General features: G+C 46.3%; 1 protein-coding gene and 1 pseudogene across 1 annotated transcript in view; both read left to right on the top strand.

Annotated features, from left to right (window-relative positions):
* The window catches only part of LOC110336017 (HLA class I histocompatibility antigen, alpha chain G-like), a 22,950-nt gene extending 11,525 nt beyond the window's left edge, over positions 1–11,425 (top strand). Inside the window, exons 2-8 of the mRNA XM_021218442.1 lie at positions 2,466–2,542; positions 2,741–3,010; positions 3,160–3,435; positions 4,016–4,291; positions 4,423–4,530; positions 4,811–4,842; positions 11,381–11,425. Of these exons, the coding sequence (XP_021074101.1) occupies positions 2,466–2,542; positions 2,741–3,010; positions 3,160–3,435; positions 4,016–4,291; positions 4,423–4,530; positions 4,811–4,842; positions 11,381–11,425 (1,084 nt within the window). The remainder of the gene's footprint in view (positions 1–2,465; positions 2,543–2,740; positions 3,011–3,159; positions 3,436–4,015; positions 4,292–4,422; positions 4,531–4,810; positions 4,843–11,380) is intronic.
* Positions 11,426–11,662: 237 nt separating this feature from the next.
* Positions 11,663–17,291, top strand: LOC110336016 (annotated as a pseudogene).
* The last annotated feature ends 367 nt before the right edge of the window (positions 17,292–17,658 follow it).

The raw sequence follows: 17,658 nt of genomic DNA, 5'->3' as shown, positions 1-17,658 counted from the left end.
CACGCCTGGCTTTGAAACACTGAAGTTAATACTGTCCATACCTTTTATTTTAAATTAAATTTAATTTTTACTTATTCACTTTACATCCCACTCACTGTCCTGCTCCCAGTCACCCCCTCCCATAATCCTTCCCCCTTCCCTTCTCCTCTGAGCAGATTCCACACCCGCCCCCAGGCTAGGTGTTTCCTCTCCAACTGAGGGCAGACAAGGCAACCCAGCTAGAACTAGAACATACCCCACAGACAGGCAACAGCTTTGGGAAAGCCCCTGCTCCCATTGTTCAGGACCCACATGAAGGTCAAGCTGCACATCTGCTACATATGAGCAGAGAGGCCTAGGTCCAGCTTGTGTATGTACTTTGGTTGATGGTTCAGTCTCTGAGATCCCCAAGGGCCCAGGTTAGTTGACTCTGTTGGTCTTCTTGTGGAGTTCCTATCCCCTTGGGGCTCCATCCCTATCTTTGATCTCCAGATTATCCTGTTTTGAAAAGCCTTTCAACTGTACTACCACAAAATGGGATTGCTAAAGACACTGTGGGACAGCCCTTTGCCTCACAGATCCATCCAATGATACTTTTTCCATGCTGATTGGACCCTCCATCAGAAGGCATGATGTTGAGGGAACAGGAATCTGCCTGTCTGGACCTGAAGTATATCAGTGACAAAGCTGACTTTGTGGACTTTTATTATGTATACAATATTCTGCCTGCACATATGCCTATTGGTTAGAAGGGGATACAAGTTCTCATAGATGGCTATGAGTTACCCTGTGGTTGCTGGTACTCAAACTTAGGACCTCTGAAAGAGCAGCCTGTGCTCTTAACTTCTGAGCCATCTCACCAGCCCCAGAATAGCAGTTCTTAAAGCATATTCTATGTCCCTCAAAGTCACATAGATGCTTTCTTAGGATCCTTGACCTCGTGATATTTTCATGCTTTTTTATAATTTACTTCCCATATTTCCTGGCAGCTGGCTAAACTGTTGATATGTTAGTATGACTCCAGTCTGAGGAGCCCAACTGCAGTTGGGCTTATTAACAATCATATTATCCAACAGTGATTTCTTACAGGATAAAAAGGGTATTTTCACTTTTTAAATGTCTTTTGTTTTCTGGTTTTTGTTTAGTGGAGACAGAGTTTTATGTAGACTGTGCTGGCTTCAAACTTTGTCTTACCCCCCAAGTGTTGAGAATACATGCCTGAATCACTATAGTTACTTATCTTTCAGAAAAAATACTTATTCTTGCTGGGCAGTGGTGGCCCATGCCTTTAATCCCAGCACTTGGGAGGTAGAGGCAGGTGGATTTCTGAGTTTGAGGCCAGTCTGGTTTACAGAGTGAGTTCCAGGACAGTCAGGGCTACACAGAGAGACCCTGCCTTAAACCGCCCCCCCCCAAAAAAAAAACCCCAAAAAACAAACAAAAATAAAACCCCAAAAAACAAATTCTTTTTTTTTTTTTTTTGGTTTTTCGAGACAGGCAGGGTTTCTCTGTGTAGCCCTTGCTGTCCTGGAACTCACTTTGTAGACCAGGCTGGCCTTGAACTCAGAAATCTGCCTGCCTCTACCTCCTGAGTGCTGGGATTAAAGGCGTGTGCCCCCACACCCAGTTTAAGAATTTATTCTTATTTCATGTGTATGTGGGTGTCTGCCTGCTTGCCTGTATGTGCACTAATTGTTTGCAGGAGCCTGAGAAGGCCAGGAGTTAGAACCCAGAAACTGGAGTGGTTGTGTCCATATTCATGATCTCCAGATTATCTAAGTTTGAGAAATTTCATTTACACATCTATAAAACAAAATTGCCCAGTATGGATGTTGGAAACCCAAACCAAGTTCTATACATTTCTCCAACGCCTATCTTTTGATTTGTAATATGATAAATGTGGGTCTGGAGAGATGGCTCAGCAGTTAAGAGCACTGACTGCTCTTCCAGAGGTCCTGAGTTCAATTTCCAGCAACCACATGGTAGCTCACAACCATCTGAAATGGGAGCTGATGCCCTCTTCTGGTGTGTCTGAGACATACCACATACACACTCACGTACATAAAAATAAGTAAATACATCTTTAAAAAATATGATAAATGTGGGCGGATGTAACATTCCATATCTCTCTGAGGTCCTCACATTTGTAAAAGCGTGCAGAGATAGATTCTGGGAACAAAATGTTAAAACACAGCTCCTGGCACCAGGTGCGAGAGGAAGAGGGTGGTAAAATTCCTGGTCTCTGATATGACTCCCAGGTCCGCTCTTCAAGGGATGTACGGATTCCTCCTTAACCTTTGAGTTCCTTTCTCCAGCTTACCATCAGTGTCAGGTGTCAGTTGTGTGGTCCTTCTGACTGAACTGACTGCACATCTGAATTCTGAAGAAAGCCATTAGGTCATCATGGTCTCTCCCCACACACCGCAGTGCTATAAAATCCACAGAGGAACAAAGTCTCAGTCCCTCTAGACCTTCTAAACACCAAGGAGGAGAAGCCCCGCGCTCTCTGCCCTCCTACCCTTGCTGCTCACCGGAGCTTTGGCCTTGACTCAGGTTTGCGCAGGTGAGTGCGAGTCAGGAGGGAAACTGCCTCTGTCAAGGAGGGTGAGGGCAGCACTGGAGAAACCGGCACGACGGAATCGCCTCACCACTCTTCCCTCTCCTTTCTCCAATCTGCATCCTGAGCCCCACGCCCTGCTCCCCTTCTGTCACCAACACCTCTACAAATCCTGGAAAAAGGATTTGTGTCTTCTGTCACCAGGCATCCATTCCTTGCAGTTTTTTGCCACCGCCGTGACCCAGCCTGGTTTGAGGGAGCATTCCTTCATCTTTGTCGGTTTCGTGGATGACACACAGTTCTTGTGCTACAACAGTCAAGGGAAAAGTAAGAGAATGGAGCCGCGCGCGTTGTGGGTGAAGCAGATGGGGCCCGAGTATTGGAAGAGGCAGACCAAGATCGTCAAGGACATTGAGAAGAATTCCCTAATGAACTTGCGGGAGGCCATGAGCATCTACAACCACAGCGAGGATGGTGAGTGACCCCTTCACATCCTTTACAGTCGACCCCGAGTTCCCGGGCCCTCAGCTACGAGGTTTGGCCCGAGGTTGCGGGACTTGAGGAGACCCTGAACCGGGTTTCTTGCACAGTTTTTAGTCCAAATACGATCGGGCCGGGGCCAGGCTCTCACGTCTTTCAGTGTGTGTCTGGCTGCCAAGTGGGGCCAGATGGATTCTTCCTCCGTGGGCATGAGGAGCACGCATACGACGGCCGCGATTACCTCGCCCTAAACCAGGACCTGCACTCCTGGGTCGCAGGCGACACAACGGCGCAGATCGCGCTGCGCAAGTGGGAGGAGGCTGGTGTCTCTGAGCAAAGGCGATCCTACTTGAAGGGCGAATGTGTGGAGTCGCTCCGCACGTACCTGGAGATAGGGAAGGAGACTCTGCTAAGAGCAGGTATGTATATGGGGCTGCGGGGACTCTCCTCCATCTATCCTCGGGCGGGGGTTCACGGTCTCCCTGGAAGGGAGCAAAATGAGCTGGGCTAGAACGCTGCTTCTTTTCTTTACATCTGAAGAGTGAAGAGAGTTCTTGGTTTCCCTGATCAAACACTAGACAGAGACTCTTACGACTTTTTCTCAGGAGAGTTGAGACTGTCTCAGGAAGGAAAGAGAGAAGATCCCTAAACAGCTGCGCCCTTTAGTCTGCAGCCCTTTGTGAGCCAAGGCCTTTCTTAGGCCATGTTCTCAGCCCACACCCAATCTCTTTGGAGTCTTGACTCCAGTGATGCTAAGTCTCTCAGCCTCCACCCAGTCAAGACCTTTCTCCTTTCTCCCTTGGGAGTCCTGAAGTCCATCTTGTCAACCTATTTCTAGAGTTTCCCAAGGGGTAGATTATCCCAGATGCCTGAATCTAGAATACTGTATGGTGCTTAAATCCCTCAACTACCCATTCACTTTCCAAAATGGTCCATAAACATTGCTTCAGTTCAGAAGAAGAATTCAAGATTTCTGAATTGTTCAACATTTTTCCTAAGATCCTCCGAAGGCACATGTGACCCATCACCCCAGACCTGAAGGTGAAGTCACCCTGAGGTGCTGGGCCCTGGNCTTCTACCCTGCTGACATCATGCTGACCTGGCAGAGGGATGAGGAGGACCTGACCCAGGACATGGACCTCATTGAGACCAGACCTGCAGGGGATGGAACCTTCCAGAAGTGGGCAGCTGTGGTGGTGCCTTCTGGAGAGGAACAGAGATACACATGCCATGTGCAACATGAGGCACTAGCCCAGCCCCTTGTTCTGAAATGGGGTAAGGAGTGGTGTGAACACAGAGGTGATCATTTGGAAAAGTGGAAGCCCTTCTGGAGACCCTGAGAAGGTCATGGATAAGAGCTGAGGGCCAGGGTTCATACCTTCTCTCTCTTTCCCTTCCCTTTGCAGACCCTTCTAAGCATACCATTCCCATCATGGGAATCACTGTTGGCCTGGTTCTCCTTGGAGTTGTGTTTACTGGAGCTGTAGTTGCCATAGTGATGAGGAAGAGAAGAGGTAGGAAATGGGTTATATCTGAGGGCTTTCGTTTTAATGTTAGTATAAGATGTGTGTGTGCGTGCGTGCGTGTGTGTGTGTGTGTGTGTGTGTGTGTGTGTGCTTATCCAATCTAGGATGTTGTGCTCTAACTCTTTCTAAAGCACATTTGGAAACAAGTGACACATATCTCATATTGACATGACAAACTATGACATGCCAGTTGGGACAGGTCTCCAGGCTGGAACTTGGGGGCTTTTCTGTAGAACCTCCCTTCTCTTATTTCCTGATTCTGCTCCAGGTCTTCAGATAATAATTCTAAAAACAGGGCTGGTGAGATGGCTCAGTGGGCAAGAGCACCGACTGCTCTTCCAAAGGTCCTGAGTTCAAATCCCAGCAACCACATGGTGGCTCACAACCATCCATAACGAGATCTGGCGCCCTCTTCTGAAGTGTCTGAAGACAGCTACAGTGTACTTACATATAATAAATAAATAAATCTTTAAAAAAAAAATAATTCTAAAAACAAAGGGCTGAACCCAGGAATTCTGCTAGGATGTCCCATCCTGCCGCTCTCCCATCTTTTTATTCCCACAGATAGAAAAGGATGTAGTTACTCAATCTATTCTAAGAGCTCACTTTTCCCATTTTACTTCCCTCCCTTGTCCACTTGTCTTACCTCTTGAACTCTACACTTCGGGGGGGGGTACCCCTCTGAGAGTCCAGAAAGGAAGCAGAGACCATGTCCCTCCATCACCTTCCCAAAAGCATTCCTGCAGCTGAGCACAGCACAAATCCTTGTCAAATGATGACATATTGGACTTTGCTTCAGCACACGGTGATAAGGAAAAGCTGAAACTGTAGAGAATGTGTTCAGCAAGGGTACATTTCTATATCCAGTATCCAGGCGCTACAGGGGAACTGTCCCAGCCACCGAGAACAGAACCCATGTCCAGTGGCAGGAAGTGTATCCCGTGTGGCACATGGAGTTGATAGGCTTGTGCAGTCTCCTTCCAGCTGTAAATACTCAAACCTGGTTCCATAATGAAATAATAAAATTACCTTCAACCTTCCACATCACATATAATATTCCTTTATGTTTAATAAATGACAAGCATTTTAATTCTAGTATCTTTACATAGAAATTAGAAATCAATCTAGGGGCTTTTCAGATAGCAAATAGACAGAGGCTTCCATTTCATAAATTATTCCCTAAGTCTTTTGCCTGAAGTTAAGCCCAATAGGAGAGAGAGAGAAAAGAAAACATGTATATATCAACATGACAGCTCAGGGCTGATGACAGGAATCCTTTATTGCTTTCTCAAAGAAAAATAATATATTCCCATTTGAGATTGTTCTTCACTGTGGGTGACTCTGATAATTGGTATCAGTGACCACAAATCTTGTTCTAAATGGTTCAGGCTTCTTCCTAGGCCTGTCTCAGAATTACTTCCTCCCTGTTTTAAGGGAGGTTTCACAATTTTTATTATTTTTCTTTAATATTTATCTATTTTTATTCATGTATGTATATATATATGTATCTATGTATTTATTTATTGTATGTGAGTACACTGTAGCTCTCTTCAAGCACACCAGAAGAGGTCACTGAATCCCATTATGGATGGTTGTGAGCCACCATGTGGTTGCTGAGAATTAAACTCAGGACCTCTGGAAGAGCAGTCAGTGCTCTTAACTGCTGAGCTATCTCTACAGCCCATTTTTAAAATAATAATAATAATAATAATTATTATTATTATTACTATTATTGTTCTGGTTTTGGTTTTTGGAGACAGGGTTTCTCTGTGTAGCCCTGGCTGTCCTGGAACTCACTCTGTAGACCAGGCTGGCCTTGAACTCAGAAACTGCCTGCCTCTGCCTACCAAGTGCTGGGATTAAAGGCATATGCCACCACGCCCAGCTAGATTATTATTATTTATTTTATTTTATTTTGTTTTTTTGAGACGGGGTTTCTCTGTGTAGCTCTGGCTGTCCTGGAACTCACTCTGTAGACCAGGCTGGCCTCGAACTCAGAAATCTGCCTGCCTCTGCCTCCCAAGTGCTGGGATTAAAGGCGTGCGCCACCACGCCTGACTTAGATTATTATTTATGTGTATGTGTGAGTATATGTATGTGTACTTCCTGCATGAAGGAGCCTTCAGAAGTCAGAAAACTTGTTGGGTTCCCTAGAACTGGAGCTAGAGATGATTGTGAGCCACAGTGTAGGTGCTAGGAACTGAACCCTGGTAGGCTACAATAGCAGCCAGTGCTCTCAACCACTAAACCATCTCTCTAGCCAGTTATTTTTATAAAGTTTTGCTTACTTATTTTAATTTGTGCACATGTGATTTGTGTATGTATCTTTGCCTGCTTGAGTGTGTGTGCATCATCCCATGGAGGCCAGAATTGAAGTTACAGGCTGTTGTGAGCCAACATGTTGATGGGAGGAACTGAACCTTCCTTGGTCCTTAGCAAAACCAACAAATGTTGTTAACTACTTAGCCATCCTCTACCCTTCCCCCATCTTTATTTTGGCAGGGTCTCACACTGTACCCTAGACTGGGCTGGAACTCACTGTGTAGCTGTGAATGCTAATCTTCATTGTCAGATTGACTGGATATAGAATCTCACAGGAAATGTCTGTGAAAGTGTTTTCCAGAGACTAACCAAAGGCGGGGAGAGCTGCACTGTGGGGAGAGCTGCACTGAATGATTTGGGGGTCCAGACTGAAGACAAGGGAGGTAGAGGAAGAAGCCATATTAGAGGCAACATCCCCACACTCTGCTCCTGATACATGGAGATGTGAGTCCAGGCACATGCTCCAGCTTCCATGAACTCCACCATGCTTTCCTGCCAGGATGGGATGTACCTTCTTAAATTAAAAACCAAAACAAACCCTTTTTGGCTTGTCAATTCTTTTAGGTTTTTTCATTTGTTTTCTTTTTACATTAATGAGAAAAGTGAGTGATACAACAGTTTAGGTTGTCTAATCTCATAAACCACCCTGTTTCTGCCTGAGTGCTGGTATTACAAATACTGGGGACTACCATCTGCTATAAATTTAGTAGGACCATGTGGGTTTATTAGAATTCTATCGAGAAAATTAAGACCAAAAACTATGGGACACATCCAACTAATAAAGGGGTATATCTCCTTCATCAGAGCCCCAGAAAAATGTGGACACCCCACATTGTAAAGCCATTGGTCCCACACCAGTCAGTCATTTGAAACTCATGTGTGCATTGGTGACTGACAGAGAACTTCAGACCATCCCTGGGGCTTCAGCTCAGCTATGCAGATATGACCTATTTTACTATAATTTGTCCATCTTCCTCCAATCTATGTGAACCTCTGTTCATCCATTTGTCCATTCTTTTCCCTAGATCTCATCCCAACTTTTTTGCAGCTGGACTCATTTCTCAGTCTTTGGCTCAGTGTCTGACTCTATAGCAACAACTTCCTCCTGTACACTGTTTGGGTCCCCTACTGTGATGGTTTGATAGCCTGGGGAGTGGCATTATTGGAACGTGTGGCCCTGTTGAAGTAGGTGTGCCACTGTGGGTGTGCACTTTAAGACCCTCATTCTAGCTGCCTGGAAGTCAGTATTCTGCTAGCAGCCTTCGAAGATGTAGAACTCCCAGCTCCTCCTGCACCATGCCGCTCCTCCTGCACCATGCCTTCCTGGATGCTTTCATGTTCCTGCCTTGGTGATAATGGACTAAACCTTTGAACCTATAAGCCAGCCCCAATTAAATGTTTTCCTTTTAAGAGTTGCCTTGACCAGCACTCAGGAGGCAGGGGTAGGTGGATTTCTGAGTTTGAGGCCAGCCTGGTCTACAAAGTGAGTTCCAGGACAGCCAGGGCTACACAGAGAAATCCTGTCTTGAAAAACCTTGGTCATGGTGCCTGTTCGTAGCAGTAAAACTCTAAGACAGAAGTTGGTACCAGGGACTGGGTTATTGCTGTGATAGGCCTGACCATATTTTTGTTTGGAGGAATGTGGATTTGGGGACTTTGGAAAGCAGTGGAATGCTTTAAGTTGGGCTTAATGGCCCATCCTGGTAGGAATATGAAGACTTTGTTGCTGAGTATCATTTGAACTGAGCATACTTGGTCCAAGAGGCTATCAGAATGTGGCCTAGAGACTGTTTTTGTGGTATTTTGGTGAAGAACGTGGCTACTTTTTGCCCTTGTCTGAAGAGTCTGCCTGAGTCTAGGGTGAAGAGATTAAGATTAATTGCATTGACAAAGGATGTCTCAGGAGCACCCATGTTTTCTGGTTAAGTCTCATGAAGAGGATTTTAAACAAGTGTAGCAAGCTTAGGAAGAAAAAATATAAAATATATGGTTCGAGTATTAATGGGGTATCAGGAAGTGAAATGGAAATGAATCCTATGTTCAAGGAGATAACAAATTAAAGGAGTGAGATTTTGGGGCAAGATCCTACCAGATAAATTTAGATCCAGGCATGGTGGACATTAATCCTAGGAGACAGAGCCATGCAGATCTTTGAGTTCAAGGTCAATCTACAGAGCAAGTTCCAGGACAGCCAAGCTTAGGCAGTGAGGGAGTTGGAAAACAGAATGCTGGTAATAGAGCTGGGGGGTGGGGGTGGGGAGGGCATGTTCCAGCCCCAGCAAGCAGCAGAACTTGGCAACTTTGGTCATGTGGCTCTGGCTTTAGAGTCAAGAATAAAAGGGACTACTGGGCCAATTGATACTGGTTAGCTGGAGCTAAGAAGTTAGTGGTGATTAAGAAGAGACCAGCATTACTGAGGTGAAATCTTCTGACAAGTGTTTTCTGAAAGCACAAAGAAATTGTGTTTCAAAGGTAGCCAAGGTTGTACCTTGATGATAGAGATAGGTAGAGATGATGCCTGTCTTGTCTCCACCGTCCTTTGTACCCACCGCCCCTCACTCAGCTCACCGCCTACTCATTCCTCAGTGTGAAAAGCAACTCTCCCTTCTAATAAAACGAAATTGTCTCTCTTAAAATTCATAATCATCTAGTTTGTGAACCTACGAGATCCTTTCAATTCTCGCCTAGCAGATCTCTTTGAGGCCTAAGCCCTAGCTGCCCCATCATGACTTGACTTGAGGCTTCTTCTCTGGCTGCTTTACCTCTACAGAGAAGAGATGCCCAAGCACTTAAGTTCCACACCCGATTGCTGGAAGTTTCCCCTGAGGGTGGGTCATGGCTGCTCTGAGCCTAGCACCGTAGCACCTTGGGCAGGCCGCTTCCAAGTTCTCTTGGAACATTACCAAGTAGGCTGCAGCTATACTTGGTAATGTGTATGAGTTACCCAGGTGGTAATGGTTTTGAAGGCATGAAGGGTTCATGAAGAGCAGTTGAGCCTTGGCACTGTGAGAGGCTATGGAAGCCTATTGGTGAAGGTACATGCTCAGTTGCAGTTGAAGGCCCAGGACTGAAGGGGTCATGCAAAAGAGTTAAGGATTGGCACCGTGAAGAGAGTCTATGAGAGGTTATTGGTGAAGCCTAGTTGCAGCAGAAGACCCCACCGTATTGGAGATGCCAGCACCATGGGATGATCACCAAGAACAGCAGCAGCAGTGGAGTGGATCAACATGAGCTTAGAGTGCTACAGAGTGGAGCTGGAGAGGTAAGCCCTTTGGAGGAGCCCAGAAGATCATGTGTGGATCCTAGACATTGAAACAAGAAGCTGTAACATTGAAGTTGCATTGTAGACCCCAAGATATTCAAGATGCCAGAGCCATGGTCTATCTGCTGAGGAAAGCTGTTAACAGGTATTGGAACCAGCCCAGGAGAAAAAAGTTTGTTACAGTCAACAAAGATGACAAAGGAGTTCGAGATCTGAAGACTGCTTTGACATCAGACATGGAGATGCAGAGTTTGGAGTTTGCCCAGCTGGTTTCCTGTCTTGATTTGGGGTTCACAGTTAAGTGATTGGATGAATCTCAGAAGAGAATCTGAACTTTGGACTTTTAACATTGTTGAGACTGCTATTGACTATGGGGACTTGTGAAGTTGGACTAAATGTATTTTTGCATATTGCTATGTTTAGGCATAGTCCCCATAGACTTGTATGGGGGCCAGGTAGTGGAATGTGATGGTTTGTATATACTTGGCCCAGGGAGTGGCACTATTAGAAGGTGTGACCCTGTTGGAGTAGGTGTGCCACTGTGGGTGTGCACTTTAAGACCCTCATTCTAGCTGCCTGGAAGTCAGTATTCTGCTAGCAGCCTTCAGATGAAGATGCAGAACTCTCAGCTCCTCCTGCACCATGCAGGAATTACAAGTGGTTGTGAGCCACAGCCTTTGTACTGAGAATCAAACCAAGATGCTCTTAACCTGGACCAACTCTCTAGCCCCCACATTTACATTTCTATAAGCCCACTTCAGAAGCATCATGAAATGCTACTATAACCTCCTTAATATCTGCATCTATTCTGTGACCATCTATACATATATTTACAGTGTGATATGCCATATTTGAGGGAATATTAGTAATTAAGATTGGAATAAACGGATATGGGTTTGCTTTAATTAGATTACCAAGGAAAGCAATATTACCTGCCAAATTCTCACCATGGAAACTGAATTCACTTAACTGAATTTATTGTAATTCAATTGTGACATTTTGGAAACATACAAGCTTGATCATCTTTTTTTCTGTTTGTTTGTGTTGTTTGGTTTGGTTTTTTGAAACACGGTTTCTCTGTGTAGCCCTGGCTGTCGTGGAACTCACTCAGTAGGTCAGGCTGGCATGTACCGCTATTGCCCAGCCTCATCTATGTTTCTTTGGTTGAGTAAGAGTCTCATGTAACCCAGGCTGGCCTCAAACTCATGGCAAACCTCCTTTCTCAGCCTAACCTCCTACATGCTGGTTTTTCAGGACAGCTTCTGTTCTTCAAGGTCTCTCAGGAGACTCATTGAGTAGGAAGGGTTTACGGGAGAAATGAGGTCAAGTTTATTCAAAGTATATTCAAAGACCTTGCATGATTCCCCTAGAGCTTGGGTTAAAGGTGGCAGTTGGATGGAAATAAAAAGGAAAGGAAAGGAAATGGCTGGTCCTAGGTATGGTGAGAAAAAAATTATTGCAGATAAAAGGGAGACTACAGCTAGAGGCAGAGACATTTGGGAGAGTCCAGAGTGGCTGTGGTGACTGAGCTGGGCCATGTGGGGAGATGGGGAGGAGAAGGGAGAGAAGAGGGAAACCAGGTGTAGCAGCCAGGAGGTCAGAGGTACAAAAGGGAGCAAGTAACCAAAATGACTAGATTATGTACAGGGAAGAGTCTAAGGGACTTGGGGGAGGGAAGGACAGCAAATTCAGAGTGGAGGGTAGGGTACTTCAGCCATACCTTGTTGAGGGCAGGAAGAATCTGGAGGCCACTCCACTTTGATATGTTAAACAGGCACCTCTGCCATTTGTCCCAGTTGGAAACTTAACAGCTGTGAGCTACAAGATTCTGGGAACTGAATTCAACACATGTTTTACTTTTTAACATAAGATCGATGGATGTACTCTGCTTAACATCTGTTTGAGGTCCTCCCTAATCTGTGAGAGCATACAGAGATCCTGAAACCAAAATGTTGGGACTTCCTGACACACACAGCTCTCTACCAGGATGCTGTATAAAGGGTTTACTGTGGTAAAGGGCTCTAGGTACAGGAGGAAGAGCTGTTGGGTAAAATATCTGGTCTAGGGTCTTGCTTTCAAGCAGTCTAAGGATTGAAGTTTCCTTGTGGCCCCAGGATTCATTTCTCTCATTCACAAGCCGTCAGTTCTCAGGAGCTTCTGCCAGTGTTAGACAGCTAGACAAGCTTCACCTGGCTTAGGGGGTCGTTAAGAATGGGCCCACTCACACACATCCATTTACCAGATGAGAAGGGTAGGGGTATCAAGGCTTTGGGATAACTTGCCTTTGTTCAAAAGAATGGAATCTAATCTCCACATTTGACCAGGGTGGAGACTATGCATCCCGATCTGTCCTAGAGATTAGAATACTGCATACCAATGCCCCCTTCCACCTTCTTTGGGAGCTAATCTAACTAGACCTGTTAATCACCTGGCCAGCAGACAACCTCTCTGGAAAGCTGGTCATCTGAAAACATGCAAAGGAAATGGAAGGAATAATAATACCCCAAATGAAATAATGTACTTACTATGTTCCTGGAGCCCCCCCTATGCCACCCCCTCAATTCAGTTCCTTGTAGAGATTCACAACTGAGTATGTTTGCCTTTCTGATTTATAACTCAAAAGGCTAACCTTTTCTTTTCTCCTTTCTACAGCTGCTTACATTCCCCATTGATGACCCTTACTCTTCTCTATTTCACTCAAGACAGCCTCTGCTCAGATTATGGTTTGCTGGTGCTGTTGTCGTCCCTCCCCCGCCACCCCGAACTAATGAGGTCCTTCTGGGTCTGGCTTTGTTATTGGCTTTTCTTTCTTTTCTTTTTAATCAAGAACACTCAAGAATCCATAAATGGGAAACCCCTTTTCCCCAGTAATGTTTGGACACCCACATGTTCACTTCTGTTGTGTGTGGGAATTTCCTAGAACCACTAAGAATCATGATCTGCCCCCACACACCCACAACGCTATAAAACTCCATAGACAGGGAACTTGCTCTTCAAGTTCTCCAAACACTGAGGGAGGATGGGGTCCGTGGTGCTGCACACCCTCTTTCCATTGCTGGCGACCGCCTTGGTCCCAACTCAGGCCAACTCAGATGAGTGAGTGCAGGGTGGAAAGTGAAGCCACTTCTATGGGGAGGAGGGAGGAGGCTGGGAGCAGCTGTCTCCCAACTATAAACCCTAATCCTCCCTACCCCTATCCACCTCCACCTCCTACCCCCCCCTAGAGTTGGGCAGCCCCTGCCAGGCTCTCTTCTCCAATCCTGGTCCAGAGCCCTGAGCGCTAGTTCTCCTCCCAGCGGGTCCACCTGTCCCCAGGTCCACCTGGGTTCCACACCACCTCTAGGCTCACACTCCTTGCGGTATTTCTCCACCACCTTGTAAGATCGTGGCTACAGCAAACCTCGGTTCACCGTCTTGGGCTATGTGGACAGCATAAAGATCATGAGCTTCAACAGCGACTTGGCGAGTCAGCGGGTGGAGCCGCGGGTGCCATTTATAGCACCCTCCGAGCATTTGGAGGAGCTGACACGCCTGCGCCTTGCCAGGAGGATTTTTTTTTTTAAATGGGGGAGCGGCAAAGTGGGTAGAAGGGGAGAGAAGAGGAGAGAGAGAGGGAGAAGGAGGGGGAGGGAGCGGGGGGGGGGAGAGAGAGAGAGAGCTAGCGTGGACCCTGTTCGGCTACCATAGCCAGAGAGAGAATGGTGAGTGACCCTATAGGGAAGGCTAGTCTATAGTCTCCGCATATTCTTATGAAATACATACCTTGGGCTGGTGAAATCCGCAAGTTCCTGCCATCCTGGAGAAGCCTGCAGAAATTTATTGTGGTTTCATTTCAGTTTGAAGTAGGCGTTGACCAATCATGAGCAGGCTGTGTGCAATGAGTGGGGCTAATCTAGGACATGGTGCTGACCACTTTGGCTTCAACTGGGTCTCACACTGTCCAGTGACTAATCAGCTGTGACATAGGACCAGACCTTCGCCTCCTCCGTGGATATAAGCACATCACTTTTGAAGGCCAGGATTACAGCTCTCTGACTGAGGACCTGTGCTCCTGGGTTGCAGTGGATACCGAGGGGGTCTCAGAACACTAGGCGCAAGCAGGAGGCACCTGGTTTTGCTGTATCATGGAGATCTTTTTTGGAGGGCAGGTGTGTTGAAGTGGCTTCTCAAATACCAGGATAAAGGGAAGGAGGTGCTGTAGCATGCAGGTAGCTTCTATTGGCCCTTGAGAAGAGTTTATGGGAAGGAAAGAGAACAGGACCAATTCCTAAGCCACCTATTGTGAAATACTGTCCCCCAGGCTCCACACAGGGCTGTTACTGTTTCAAAATCAGAAAAGCTGTGATTACCCTTATTGGGGATCCTAGCCATTCACATCCTCCTATGTTCCCCAATCACAAGGAATCCTACTAGCCACAGCTGGACTAAAGAGATACTAGTGTATATAGGCACTAGAAGGTTAATTGATGATATAGGTGTCGTGGCTAATGCCTTTAATCCCATCATTGAAGAGGCAGAGGCAAGCAGATGAGTGAGTGGGAGGCCAGTTTTGTCTGCATAGTGAATTGAACTTCTGGATAGCCAGGATGGTGATGGTGTGTGTGTGTGTGTGTGTGTGTGTGTTAATTGATTGGGTTCATTGGTGGCACACTCCAATGATCTAGCTTTTGTGAGTTGTCATTCATGCTGGAGTGGGCTTTTCAGTGTTGTAGGGGTTTATGAGTATTAAGTAACTCTTCACTCCTGTCTGTAAGTAACCTTCAATACATTTATGGGGTTGCCAAACTAGTGTTGGATGGTAAGGGTGGTCTTTGATGGAATCCTTCATTTGATCTGTTGTTAGGGGTCCTGTCTGGGGTGAATATATATCTATCCTATCTCTCCAGAGAAAGTAATAAAATACTCTACACCTGAGTGGGGACACAGCAGGACCAAAATGGGCTTGGGAGGATCAGGTTCCTGGTTCCTGGGATATAAGACATGAAATTGAAGCAAAACCATCCATGGGGGAAATTACTGATGTGTCTGCTTTCTCCATGTGGTGTGGAATGGCAGCTGAGGGTTGCAATGTCCGTGGTGTGGATGATAGGACTCGCATCTGGGACTGCTCCATCTGAAGGTGTATTGATACCACAACATGGCACGGGATCTATCACAACACCAACAGCAATTTCTGAAATAACACTTGTGGGGCAGGATCCTAAGCAGACAGTGACAGCAGTTGTGTGTCCTTTGCTGTGGGCAGTTGAGTCTTGCAACTGGGGCTTAGCCATCTTCCCAGGGCTCTCGAGGCTGTGGGACATATAAGCAGATGGGGTCTGAGTGATGTAGAAGTCGAGAAATTGAGAGCTGTCACTGCTCATTTCTCTATGAAAGGGAGGTTGCACAGTCTGAGTCAATACAAAGGAATCATTGGGCCAGCAAGATGTCTCAACGTTTGGTGCTTGCCATAAAGCCTAACAACCTGAGTTTGGAACCCTGAGCACACGTGGTAGAAGGAGAGAACAAGTTGTCTTTTGACCTTCAGATAAGTGCTGCAGGTATATAGGTGTACACACACATTGGTCTGGAGCAGAGGAAGCCTCCCTGATTTCCAGATCCCGCAGGATCCACCTTCTTTCAAGGACTGTATTAGTTGCTTCTCTGATACCTGCGACAAAGTACCTGAAAAGAAGCACTGTCAGGGAGGAAGAACATATTGTGGTTCTCCAACCATCAGCTAACAATTCACAGGGGAGCGCACAGGGGTGGGAGTAGTTCAGGGCCAGAGCCTGGAACCTTGCTCACCTCTGGGCAGATGAGGAAGTAGAAGACAACTGGAAACAGTCTATAACTCTCAAGGCCCACCTCCCAGTAACCAACTCCCTTCAGCTACTGCATCCTAAATATTCCACTAGAATCATCAGCATCACCAGACACAAAGCATCAAACACCTGAGCCACGGGGAACATTTTACACTCAAAGCACAATAGTGGACTCCATCTTTTCGTGGATGAAGGGGTACCAACTCTGAAAAGAGTGAGTGCCAGTCCTGTTTTGATCTCAGTCCCTGTTTCTGCCAATGTTCACAGATTAGGAATAGAAAGGAATTGATATTTCTTCATCCTAAGTCCATGCTGTGTAAGAGCTGCTGTTTAAAGTTTTCAACCCAACTATGGGAATGATCACATGACTAATGCTCATGTAGTCCACAGGAGAGAACAGAAGGTTGTTACCCTCTGACTCTCCTCCTCAGACTCCCCTAAAAACAAATGTGGTCCATCACCCTACACTTGAAGGTGATGTCACCCTGAGGTTCTGGGCTCTGGACTTCTACCCTGCTGACATCATCCTGACCTAGCAGAGGAATGAGAAGGACATGACCCAGAACATGGATCTTGTACCAGGGCTGCAGGGGATGGAGCCTTCCAGAAGTGGGCAGCTGTGGTGGTGCCTTCAGGAGAAGAGCATAGGTACACATGCCATGCGCAACATGAGGGACTGCCTGAGCACCTCATCCTGAAATGGGGTAAAGGTGATGTATCTAGGCACAGAGTCTGTCCTTGGGAAAGCAGGAAACCCTTCTGCAGACCTTGAGCGTGTTCCTCAGTTCTATCCCTCTCCCCTCTCTCTTCCAGAGCCATCTTTCGCCCCCACCACCCCCATCATGGGGGTCACTTCTGGTTTTCCTTGCAGTTTTGGTCACTGGAGCTGCAGCTGCCATTGTGATGAGGAGGAAGAGTGCAGATAAGGGTGGTGTTTGAGATTTGGGTCTTCCTGAGAAATTTCAAGCCCTGGATACAGATGTGCCCATTTTCTGTTCTGTTACTATAAAGTGTATCCATTAGTGTGTTTTAGCCACTTAAGGACCTTTTTTAAACCAAAGGTGTAAGGAACACCTGGAAATAGAGGAGGGGGGGTGGTGGTTCACACTGAGGATTCTGGTAATGTGGACACAAATCTGAGGTAGGGTCTCCAGGAAGAGGGAATGGGCCTCTGGGAGGGCACTCCATCTTTTTCCTATACAAATCCTTTCCTCATGTTTCCTGACCCTATTCCAGGTCTGTCTGCAACCATACCCCTGGAATATTGCCTAAGGTCTAGGACTAAGGGTTTCCTCTGGAACCAAATTGTTCTGCATCCTTTTCTCTGCCTTTATCCTCCCAGAGATGGAGAAGGATGTTAACTTTATTAGTTTTATCATTTTATTTTCACCTGTTAACCTCAACCCCAGCACTGAAAGTCTAGAAAGGAAACAGAGACCTAGTCCCTCCCTCGTTCTGTTAAACAACCCAGCGGCTGGGCACAGCCTGAGTCCCTGGCTCCGCTGCACCAGGAGTCCTGCATATTGCATAGGATCTGGTGTTGTTTGGCTTTTGTATTCTGTCCCTGGTTATGAAGACTCAAGCTTGGGGTTTTGGATTTTTCTAAGATTAAAAAATTCTGTGTGCCTCTAATGTGCCATATAAAGATTTGTGTGAGCCGGGCGTGGTGGCGCACGCCTTTAATCCCAGCACTTGGGAGGCAGAGGCAGGCGGATTTCTGAGTTCGAG

This window comes from Mus pahari, chromosome 18 (genome assembly GCF_900095145.1).
Source record: "Mus pahari chromosome 18, PAHARI_EIJ_v1.1, whole genome shotgun sequence".
Classification (NCBI taxonomy): Eukaryota; Metazoa; Chordata; class Mammalia; order Rodentia; family Muridae; genus Mus; species Mus pahari.
This window is presented reverse-complemented; position numbering and strand designations above follow the sequence as displayed.